Source organism: Centroberyx gerrardi, chromosome 5 (genome assembly GCF_048128805.1).
Source record: "Centroberyx gerrardi isolate f3 chromosome 5, fCenGer3.hap1.cur.20231027, whole genome shotgun sequence".
Taxonomy (NCBI): Eukaryota; Metazoa; Chordata; class Actinopteri; order Beryciformes; family Berycidae; genus Centroberyx; species Centroberyx gerrardi.
The window spans coordinates 11,688,562-11,700,807 of NC_136001.1; the positions used below are offsets into that span (position 1 = coordinate 11,688,562).

At 41.4% G+C, this 12,246-nt stretch overlaps 1 protein-coding gene across 1 annotated transcript; it reads left to right on the forward strand.

Moving 5' to 3' along the window:
- The first annotated feature begins 205 nt into the window (after window positions 1–205).
- On the forward strand, window positions 206–9,244 carry spdef (SAM pointed domain containing ets transcription factor). The gene is made up of 6 exons (XM_071903930.2): window positions 206–563; window positions 5,293–5,746; window positions 6,533–6,730; window positions 7,067–7,114; window positions 7,506–7,640; window positions 8,013–9,244. The coding sequence occupies exons 2-6, from the start codon at window positions 5,302–5,304 to the stop codon at window positions 8,189–8,191; spliced, it is 1,005 nt and encodes a 334-aa protein (XP_071760031.2). The 5' UTR covers window positions 206–563; window positions 5,293–5,301; the 3' UTR covers window positions 8,192–9,244.
- The last annotated feature ends 3,002 nt before the right edge of the window (window positions 9,245–12,246 follow it).

Consider the following 12,246-nt stretch of genomic DNA (forward strand, 5'->3'; position numbering starts at 1 on the left):
AACCAGTAATATCTGCTGAGCAAAACTGTAGCACAGACACACACACACACATGCACACAGCACACACGCACGCACACACACACACACACACACACACACACGCACACACAGAGTTGTGTGCATAAGCAAACACAACTGCCCTATAAATGTTAATTGCAGTCAATGGTGCTGGAATTCCTTTGCTCTCACTCACTCAGCCACTTAGCCACTCTCCCTCTCAGTCGGTACACACCCCCCAGCAGGTGCTTTCACTGATAGTCTGAGTTTGCAGTTGTGCTTTAGGCTGTGGCTTTCAGGCTTGTTGTAATTCTACCAAAGACGGTCCAAGGCCACAGACTGAGGCTCTACAACAGCTATCAGGGGGAAAATCAATTGAAGGGTGCCTGCTGCCTGCTGCACCTCCATCCTCAGGTGACACCCGGGTCTCCCGTCTGAGCTGAGTGTGGGTCCAGTCTGCCCCAGGACAAGAGGTCACTGCGCCACATCTCCTGCCGTCCCATCAGCACTCAGTTTTTGCCTCTGCCTGTGGTTGGCCATCTCGAGCGCAGAGCATCTTTGCCTAGGTAAGAAGAAGACATCACCTTACGCAATGTCTCATATACTGTATATGCTGCTTAATGCTCAAAGTGTGTCGATTTGACAATTCTTGTTTGCTTGCTCACAGTATATGTGATTTGGAAGGAGTAGTTTTCATGATTTATAGGAGATTAAAATTGTCTGACAGTTACGAGTTACATTTTACTGCTTTACATGAGTACACACGTTTTCCTTTTCCTCCATAAAACTGCAAATATTTAAATAGCACAAAGGTTCAACCAATGTTATGCTATTGCTCATCTGACATGGATGTTGATAAAGTGGCGGCATCATCTTACACTTTCAAGACAAATAAAAGTGTCTTCTGTGGATGCCAATTTACCTGGTAAGATTAATGACAGCTCAAGAATTTCATCATTATAACTTGTATGCAGACCTGAAGCTTTGATTGAAAATAGAATTAATAATCTGATTTACAAGTCTGATTTTTGTTCAATAGTGATTATCAAGAACACAACTGTGGTATAGTTTCCCATTTTTTATTTTTTTTTGGTTACAGTCATAAACAAGTGGCTTGTCATTTGATACCAAAAACTATGATCAATAGATATGTACAGGCATCATTAAAACAAACGTGTGCCCACTGGCGAGGGTGGGACTGGGCATGAATTATGATTTCACTTAGTGGAACACATTGGCTGCTTCCCAAACCAAAACTGTGACGTGTGTGAGACACAACAGAAACAACAGAACAGAACTTTCTGCCTCCTGCCTCTGGAAATGAGAGAGATTAAGGCACAGGTGCATCGTTACCCTCTCGCTCAAAAATATATCATCACTCTTTTAGTTACACTGTAAAGTCAAAATTGGAAGCTTCTTGTCCATAGAGTACACTGTAAAACTGCTTCATGCACTTGACACATCCAGAATATATCACACACTTGAGTCAGGTTATGTAAGTAATGCACTTAAGAGGAAATGCTACTGAGCTTTAGAATTCATTTGCAACCATTTATTTGTCAAACAACTCCGTCACTATTGACCCATAAGGCCAGGCATGAGGGAGTGCAATCTGTCTGGTCCTCTCATCTGCAATGTTAAACTATTATTAAAAACCTGCTCTGTCTGATCTTATAATAAGTCAGATGATACGTCTAATCCCACTGTTCCAGCCCATGCCTTAGGCTCCTCACTATCTTCATCATCTCTGCAATTTTCTGCAAAAAAATACTATTTCCCCAACCATCATGATATACTACCAACGTTCAGGTCCAAACTCAAAACTCAGGTATAAAGTTACCTAACTATAATTCTAAACTACGGCCAAAATGAGCTAATTTGGACCAGCAATAAAGCATTTACAATGATTTAGTGTCTCCGAGGGTATTGGCCCAATGCCATTGCACCTGACTAACAGGAGAAATGAGTCATCTTTTGAGTCATGAAGGGCACCAACATCCCCTATAGACAGTTAATATAGGAAATTGGCCCTGGGACCAAAAAAAAAAAGAGAGAATTTTATGGATACCAAATGGGGTGGGGCTAGGGTCTTTAAACAACACTAAACAGTAAATAGCGATTAAAGTAGAAGACACTGCAAGAACAGTTAAAGAAAGTGCTATTCATAATAGAAGTTAGAAGTCTCTTTAAGGTCTAAACAATAGGCCACTCTTACACACAGTTTGATATACGCGTAAATACTTCAATATTTGATTTAACATCAGTTTTAGACATTTATGATGTGAATGGAGCTCATATTTTGCACCTGGCCGTGTCAGTTTTGCCATAAAAGGGTCTAAGAGGGTCGAAGGGCTGCAGTAGGTTAAAGCTATCCACATCATTTCCTTCAGCCAGCAGACGTTGGTGGGTATTATCTTCCCAGCACAGTCATATTGAGCAAGGAGCTCAAACTGCTTCTTTCTCCTTGGTGTTGGAACAATGACTTCCTTAGTTGGTCCAAGTTTCCCATGAGAAACAATAACAAAGAAAGAAATCTCCCTTTAAACCTCACTCCGTCGCTCACACAGCAAACAGTCACGCCTGGCTATATACACTTCTTTAACTCCAGACTCAAACAATGGAGCCCTTTTCTGTGACGAGCAGAGGCTGAGTGCTCTGCGAATATTTTGGTGACCATTAGATAGATGTCCTCATATCTCACCGATGACCTTTTTTTTCAACTATGATTGAACCATACAAGTTAAACATCGTTGTGAAAGACCGGACTCTTGGTGGTTTTAATTACCACTGAAGAGAAATCACTACTCATTAACTTTAACCTAAACACTTTTGGTTGGTTTCTGTCACAGAACTGATTCAGCCACAGTGATTAATAGGTTAGTAGGTTAATTTCAAGCTAGTTTGACTCGATCGGTCTGTCACTTATACCTCTTTCATTTGTAAGGGAAGGTTTGGAAGTGTGGAAATATCCTGATAGATCTCAAGTATCACAAGCTGTTCACATGACTAATGCCAACTCAGGATGTTTAGCAAAGATAACTCCCTATCACACAGCCAACATGTTTTCCCAGAGAAAATGACATGCAAAGGTAGTTCTTAGTTTAGTTTAGTTTAATTTTGTTTAGTTATTTGCATATAAAAATGACAAAACATATACATACAGATAGCACAACTAAGATCAAATAAAAACCAAACGAGATTAGAAAAACAAAAAACTGACCTCAAATAAAAAAGAAACCACCAAAAAAACCAAGATGACAAAGGCAAAACACAACAGAATTTCTCTCGTTTTTGGCAAACTGAGAGACCAAGAATGCAAAAGAAAGATGGTTACCAGGGAGGACGCCTGCATAGAGGGACTCCTTTGACTGAGTGTCAAAGGCTGACTTTGCTGAGTAAATGGAGCAAGCTCTAATTCTCCTAAAATGAATATCAGCGTCTTGACCAAACTCATTTAGAGATCAGTCAGGGTCTTAATCCCTCTCCCTGGGGTGTGTGTTTGTGTCTTTTTCTTCTTCCCCCTCTACCTTTTGGAAAAAGGTAATATGGCTAAATTTGCTTTGCTAATGGGCTTAGCGCAAGCTGTTACAGAGCAGAGTTGACACGCAGCAGTCAGGCTGGGATGCCAGTGGCTTTTAATCTCTCCTGATGGAGAGAATGGGAGGGCGGGTTATAGTTTACGAGAAGTTGGGAGATAAAAGGAAGAATGGGGGGTTGAGGACCAAAGACGAGAAAGGGAACTTCTTTTGGAAAAGATAACTTCATTTTTGCTTTGGTAAGAAGTTTCCCCTGTCCGCATCGGTGGAGAGAAAGGATAATAGAGAAAGGATATTGCATAAAGTAGCCTTGTCTCAATGGCATTCAAATTTGGTTACAGCCTTATAAACTAATGTGTCCATAAACAATAAGAGATGATAGGTGTGAAATATTAACATTAACTGGATTAATGTTAAACTTTATCCTCCCAGATGATTTTGGTTAATGGGTGTAGTCTATTGTTTTAGCAGTTTTATGAGACTTTAATTTCTTTGCGTCTCCTGACAAATAAAGCCATGACTCTCGCTGAACATGTGCTTTGTGAGAGCACACTTCCTTAACTGGGGCATCAGTCACAACCACTGATAACCTGGTGTGTGTGACAGCAATATGTGCCTTCCCATATGCCAGCTGTGACAGGTACACCTTGTGTGTGCCTTAAGTGAGCTCACCCTGAGATTATGACGCTAGTGCTACAGCTGACATCCATAAATATCCACTTATGACGGCAATTTCCTGTAAAGAGAGATTGTCCCTGTGATGGACTGCACACACCATGAGACAGAAACAAAAAGCAGTTCTGACAAAGAAGATATTTGACACAAGTATGCCCTGAAAAAGCCTGCACACCTATTAGTCTAATCTTCATGAAGCAGACAACCAGGCTGCTCTCGGTCGTACTACACTTTGTGCTCGCTCTTCTCCACATTATCTAACTTCCATTTGATTAAAAACTCCAGCTGACAGTGGAGACAGAGGGCTGCAGAGACGGCACCTTGAAAGCCAAGGCAGGCGGCGGAGTTGGTTCAGGTCTCAATACAAGTCACCTACCCCCAAGCCTTCTGCCATTCTGGGCCACTGACCCACAAATAAGAGACTCAGTCAAATCCATTTTGCCCCATGCCTGTTGGCGCTGTGTGTTAACTCTCTTAAGGGTCATTTCCCCAGTATCTTCATTTGGCTTGGAGCTCATTTATAGAGCTTCAGCCAACACAGTCTCACCTCAGTTCTCAACTACTCACCGCACATTACGAAAAGGATTCTCGCCTGAAGCTACTCTGATGGAGTTTCTTACAATACTAAAACCACTGCTTGTTTAGCAGCCAGGGAATTGCGCATAAAGGAATTGTTATAAAAGGTATTGTAATTTTGACTTAAAGCATGCGTTAATTTTAATCAAGGTAACATTGAATTGTGCTTGAATTTTGCAAAATATTGTCAGAGGATTATACTTGTAAGTGAACTCTCGTCAACTGCTATTACAAGATATTGATTTTAGTAATATATTTGTATTCATAAGAACTCTGTAAATGTTGTATAGGTGACAATACTTTGGTGGCATAGTTGGACAATAATGAATCGTTTCTCAGCCTTAGAAGTACTTACTGAAACCAAATATTACTTACTTAAATTATGCTACACTTGACTATACATATGGCTTTGCTTTAAAAGTAAACTTCTGAAGTTTGCATGGATAGTGATTCATGGAATGATTCATGGAATAATGTTAATATACTCTTCTTTCTCCCTTTTCTCCAGGTACCAGCTATGTCAAATCCAGTAGGCTGTTTATCAGAAGGCACAGCGTATGGATCCAGGATGGGGCTGACAGAGGGTTCCCTTGCCATCCTGGAGCTGGACAGGGGCTCTGGAGAAACCTGGGACATGGGGGAGACCAAGCCGAGCGTGGAAGCCCTGGAGCGCAGCATGCCGAGCCTCTACCTCTCCTGCTTCGACATGCTCCTCACCGAGGACGCCGCCTGGCTGGTCAAAGTATCAGAGGCAGCCCCGACCTTGGCCGTGCCCATGTCCCGCATGGAGCCGCGGGAGGAACCTGAGCAGTGTCCCGTTATCGATAGTCAGGGACAGGGACTCTCTCCTGGGCTGGAGGGGCAGGAGGAAGAGCGCTCTCTGGAGCAGGTGCAGAGCATGGTGGTGGGGGAGGTGCTGAAGGACATCGAAACGGCCTGCAAGCTGCTCAACATCACCCCAGGTAAGCAGTCTTTCACCACCACCACCGCCCCTGCTACTGCAGGGTTTGCCATCCTTGAGAAGGGTGGTAACGGGAGGTAAAGTATTAAGGCATATGCTGGACAAAGAAATAAAATTTCAGAGTACACAAAGCATTGCTCATTTCAAAACCATCCAAAAGTGTTCTCTGTTATTTGCATGTAAAGGGATATTAATTCAGAGCTACTTAAACTACTGGATACTACTCCCAGAATCAACAGATATTTGTGTGGACAGAGCAGAAAAGATGACAGATCTCTTGAATAATGTCCTTACTGACGCAAGTCATGTTTGCCTGCTCCAGGATCTGTTTAATCCTGACCTTTGCATGAGTTCTCCTGGATTTTGACAGTGATGGTTCTTTCCTGCCAATAGACGTGTACACAGACTTAAGGGCGAGGTCTTTCCAACTGGCAAAGCAAACATAGAAGCCATTATGTATTATAAGGCCTCTAGCTGTCATAAACCTATACCATCCCCAATCCTCTATTCTCCTGCCTAGGGCCATGGTGTACACTCCATTTACCCCTCCTATTAAAAGCATGATTTACTTAGGGCTTCAGTAAACCTGTTATATATAAAAGTAACAGAACATAACACATATGTAAGTAGCCGCAAACATTGGGAAATTAACTGACTTAACTTGACTCATTATGAGTTATGACTGACTTCAATCTCACTGGGAGAATGACCCTAAACCAGGCAACATTTGGTGTTTTCTCACCATTTTCAGTTCTCATTCATATTGTGTGTGTTTTTGTTTTCCCAGACCCTACAGAGTGGAACACAGGAAATGTTCAGAAGTGGCTGCTGTGGACAGAACATCTGTACAGATTGCCCCAGGCGGGCAAAGCCTTCCAGGAGCTCACCGGAAAGGACCTGTGTGCCATGAGCGAGGAGGAGTTTCGCCAGCGCTCGCCCCAATGTGGAGACACACTGCATGCACACCTTGACATATGGAAGTCAGGTGTGTGATATTTACTCAACAAGGTTAACAAGTTCACCATAGCTTACTGTGCCTGCTTTATTGCCTGACTTTTGGCTATTTTGAATTCTTGAATTTTCTGTTTTTTTTCTGACTTTTCTTTTTTTTCTAACACTATACCAATAAATGCATTGTTTGTGTGTGTGTGTGTGTATGTGTGTGCATGTGTGGGTGGGAGTAAGAGGGGTAATCAATGGAATTTGTGGATGTATCTTTAGCTTTTCTAAATTAAACATTTCTCCCTCTTTTTTTCTCTCTCTCTCTCTCTCTCTCTCTCTCTCTCTCTCTCTCTCTCTCTCTCTCTCTCTCTCTCTCCAGCTGCCTGGATGAAAGAGAGGTGTTCCGTTGGGGACACCAAAGTTACCGGTAGGTTTGGTTTTATATACCACACAAAAACAATCATGACAATAACTGTAATAATTGTAATAAAAATAGCATTCATAGTTCCCAAGTTCCCCAGTTAGTCATTCTTATACAGTTTAACTACAGGCCGTTGGCTATTATTGCTTCCCATAATAGGTTGTGAGTAGTACTTGTTATCAAAAAATGATAATGTTTAATCTTTAATCTGTTCTGTTGCCTATCATACAGGATTTTGGCTTTCATGCAAATCAAGCACTTGCTTTGTGCATTTCCTGACATGAGTAACCTGATCATGTAGGGCCTCCCTTATCTTTTAGGTCCCTGTGCATGAGTCTTATGTTCCTCTGTGGATTACTACCCATAACCATACGGTCCAATGTTGTTTGTTGTGTAGGTGGCGAGGAGCTTTGGTCCGAGGCAGATTCCTCCTGTTCAGGCCAGCCTATTCACCTGTGGCAGTTCCTCAGGGAGCTGCTGCTGAAACCACACAACTATGGACGCTGCATCCGCTGGCTCAATAAAGAGAAAGGTATTCTGATTTTTATATACCATACAGCTGCATCTCCATGCATTTAATCCAGACCATTCTTAGCCATCCACATATCAACAGACAACATTACGTTAGCAGACACTTTTGTCCAAAGTGTCTTACAATACGTACATTTTGTCAATAGTAGACAAACTGACCGTATAGATGTGCTGAATTTTTAGAGTTACATGCTTTACTGAAAGTGTGACAAACTACAATTTTGCATCTAAAATGTATGCAACATAGAACTGGAGGATAAATCTCCTCACTGCTCTCCACCAGGGCCACACATGCTAAAAATGTATGCACCCATTAAGCCAAATGAAATGTCATGTCATTTCTAAACAGCAGATCTCATGCTATGTCATTCAGGTATTTTTAAAATCGAAGACTCCGCTCATGTGGCGAGGCTGTGGGGCCTGAGGAAGAACCGTCCCGCTATGAACTACGACAAGCTGAGCCGCTCCATACGTCAGTACTACAAGAAGGGCATCATCCGCAAGCCCGACGTGTCTCAGAGACTGGTGTACCAGTTCGTTCACCCTGTGTGAGGAGGACAGTGGAGGACGAGGAGGAGATGGAAGCCTGCAAAGTAAAGGGACACACTATCACACCATGCACTTGAACGCCTAAGCCCAAGCTGAAAAGGGGTTTTAAAAAGCAAAACTGACTGGGAACACGTGCACTGACCAACCCCAATGGTACACACTGCCGCTGCCAACACTGAAGTATCAGCTGGCAAGGTGCGTGTATGAAGGCTTATTTGTACATGGCCAAGAAGAAGAAGAAACAAAACAGTGTGGCTCTTTCTGGCTTATTCCTGCTACAGAATGAAACAACCAAATATATAAAAAAAAAAAAAGAAAAAGAAAACAAAAACAGAAATGAACTGCCTTGTCATTTGCATGATCTGCCTGTCTTTTAACCATTTATACTGAACAGTTAGAACTGATTGCTATCGCACCCTCCAGGGAAACACCCATTGCCCACAGCCACATTTGTTTTGTCTGTTGGTTGCTTGCATCTTGACCACCGTCTGTATACTGCATGTGTTTGACTTAGAGCCTGTTTTCCTCCCACCCTTGAGAATGTGGTTACGATTGTTTTGCTTCCCTTTGGGTTTGGTCCTGGCCTGTTATCCAGATAGTCAAACAGCTCACTTTTTACATCAATCACTTGATATGGCACACGTTTGATCTCGTCCGAAAGGTACAAGAAGGAGATTTTAGCACAGTGGTTCTCAACGTGGGGTCCGGGGACCACCAGGGGCCCTTGAGGGGCTTCCAGCAAATTGATGTATTATTAAACCATTATTTCATTTACAAGAAGTATGCATAAGAATGACTATTTTGGTCATAGTTTCACTGTTATCTCCCTACCTACAATACAGATACTTTGGACAAAATCATATCTAACAAAAATATTCTTAGATTTATGTACGAGAGACAAAATCTCATCAAATGGGGGTCCGTGGCCCTAATGTGTAGCCTACTACTTTTGGGGTCCTTGATATGAAAAAGGGTGAGAATTGCTGTTTTAGCAGTTTGCTGAATCTGGATCCAAGGGTGAAAACTTGTGATCAGTTCATCCTTAACCTACTGTGACTGTGCTGATAAATAAAACTTAAATGTATTTTTTTCCGAGGTCTAACTTGATGAAGAGTGATACATTCCCTAAAGACTGTGTTACTGCTGAGAAACCAACATTTTATGCTTTCAACTCTGGTTTATTCTGTTATACATTGCCTCTTGCTGTTTTACACTCACTTGGTTCATAAGTTTGTGGGGGATTTGACTCTTGATATCTTAAGACAGCTCTGGAAGGCGACCCAAACCTTACATAGGCAAATAAATTGAATCTGGTTACTGGTGACCTCTAGTGGCAGGATTCATTCTTACACATCTAAAGTGACCCAGTGGGCCACAGCAGATGGGTGAGTCTCAAAAACCATCTGGTTGATCGCAAACTTCTTCTTGCTTTTAGTCTTTCTCAAATTAGATTAAGGGGGGAAGCTCAGAGGTTGTCACAGTCAGATATTCTGTTCAAATTAGTTTAAAGGGGAACACTGCTTAGTTTAGGTATTTAAATATGTGATTTCTATGGTCTAGGATAATCCAATCGATATTTGTGAACAACTGAAGAACTCTGTCCCAATCCCAGAAACCAGAGAACTAAGACTCAAACTTATCATGTCATCAGGTATAAAGTCTGGAGGTGCTCCATGGACTATGACTGCTGAGACTGATTTCACGGGAAGGCTTGTTTGAGATTTTATACACGTTAATTTAATTCTATTATATAGTGTTGTCACTTTAGAAAATGTACTGCTTATCCTCAGAAACCCCCCCGGCTTCTCTCTATCTTTCCCAATTCATTCTGTAAGGAATAGCTGCCATCTTTATCCCTAATGATAATACAAGTTTGAATCTTATTTCTTTGGTTTGAGTTGTTCATTTCCACTATTATAGCTCAGGCTGTCCAGAACCATAGAAATAACATCTTGAAACTCCTAAATTGAGTGGTGTTCCTCGTCACATGATCAAATGAAAGTGATGACATGAAAGGAGGGAGAGGAATTGAAGAAAAATCTTTAGAAATCCACTGCATTCATGCATTCATCATGTCTTACTTCTGATTTCCATACATTGCATCATTCTGATATTTTGCTATTAATCTATTTTTCTTCTCTGGTCACAGCTTGGCATGGGTAAGGTATAAAAAGCCATCCCAGTGTTTTTAAAACAAGTCCAACTCATTGTGAACTGTTGCACCATAGCTGTGTGCCTCGACTTAAATGTCACCCCCGCACTTATGTGTCAAGCTGAGAGTTGACAACATTGACATGCTGCTGGAACATCTTCAAAATCTACTCCACTTCATCCTCCCAAGCCCACAGACTCTCATATGTGCCTCAGAGTTTTCAGATGACATCTTTTATTTTTGTTTATGCAGATGAACAGGCACTACAGTTTGGAAATTACAGCACTATGCTAAAAAAAAAAAAGAAAAAAAAAAAAAAGACAGACTTCTAAAAGACCTCTAAAATTTTTCCACAACATTGCAGACCAATGTTTCCCGCATTAGTTACAGACAGAAAAAAAAAAGGATTTTAAGCATTTTTGAATATTATTTACCATCCTTTAGTGTATCACAGGAGTTTCACAGTGAATGCCATAGTTGTACCTTCACACATTACCGCATAAATTACAGGATCATAGATACAAATTGATTAGCACATGTTTACGGCACACTTGTAAACAACCCCATTCTGGTTCAAATGCATTACGTGATGGTTACGATTGAAGGTAAGTTACGACTGCACTCTTTGAATTCATACTACTGCCAGACAATGGGCCTGTGTGTTGCGTCAGTGTGTAAACTGAGCTGGATAAGCCAGAGTCAGATTCTGTATATGCAAACTCTCTTTCACTGTGTTGACCGTGACAGTTGAGTGTCATTTGAGCGGTGGGTGGTAGACCTAGATAAGGCAATATTTGCTTAACCACTCAGAGAGCACAACACTAGTTTAAAAAGCAGATAAAAGCATATACACCATACAAAATGATGTTACAGTGAGAGACAAGTCTGTCCCACCGCCTCCCGGATAACTCAAAATGAACTTCTTGCAGCAGAAAGGCAATTGTCTCATCAATATTTCAGAGGCAGATCCTCTTTCTGCTTTTCTCGTTGCAGCTTTCTCTGCCTGTGTCAGTAAGAGAACACCCTCTCCTCCGCCTCTGAGAACAGTAGGGGTATAGTATTCACCAACTCCCGTGGTTACTAGGAGTAACAAACCAATCTCACATAACATGTACTGTACTGCCACATGCAGTCCTAATCTTGGTTTGTATGAAGTTTGATTTAGATTTACTCATTAAGAAAAAAAAAGATTTAAGTGTAAAGAGTCTGCATATGATACAGCCTGCATTTGGTAAACAGTAAAATAGACAAATATTGATTGACTACGTTACGCAATGCAAATCAATGGCATCAGATCTCAACCTGAAAGACTTTTCATTTAATTAAGAAATTGTCAATAATTTGGTCAAAACAAATGCAGGCCATGCTCTGGATCAGTTTAGGTTAAGTTGAGATGAGCTGTAAACAGCGTATGGGAACATCAGCATGCACATACACTCAGAGAGAGAGGAGTCGGAGGCTCATGATGCCACGTTCACTGTCATTCACTCTACTGTAGTAAACAAGAACAAGTCTCATTGATTGCAGAAATAAAAAATACAACCTTGGGTGTAAACTGAAGATCATTTTCATACAAAACAGCTATGAGTTTACATTTCCAGGCAGGTTTTGTCCATGGCATCCGCATTATTAACACAGTTTACATGTAAAGACAAAAAGAAAAGGAGAAATGCAAGTGAGGGGTAGTAGCAATGACAGGCACATTGTTCTAGACGGGCGTGACAGTGGAGGTTAACGTAAACAATCCTTGCAGTGTTTGGGAGAGTACACATTACTATTCCAATGAGCTCAGCTGAGTGACTGTGGTCTTTATTGAGGGTGAGCTGTCTTTTATCCTGTTTCAAAATGTAAATTGAGTGGCTGATAACACATGCTGCGGTATGGACAGATATCAGGAAAACAATAA

Excerpts from the sequence above, each read along its gene's own strand:
- spdef (XM_071903930.2), top strand. The coding sequence starts at position 5,302 with ATGTCAAATCCAGTAGGCTGTTTATCAGAAGGCACAGCGTATGGATCC. Across the intron at positions 7,115-7,505 it reads TGGGGACACCAAAGTTACCG|GTGGCGAGGAGCTTTGGTCC; the intron begins GTAGGTTTGGTT and ends TTTGTTGTGTAG. Across the intron at positions 7,641-8,012 it reads CTGGCTCAATAAAGAGAAAG|GTATTTTTAAAATCGAAGAC; the intron begins GTATTCTGATTT and ends TATGTCATTCAG.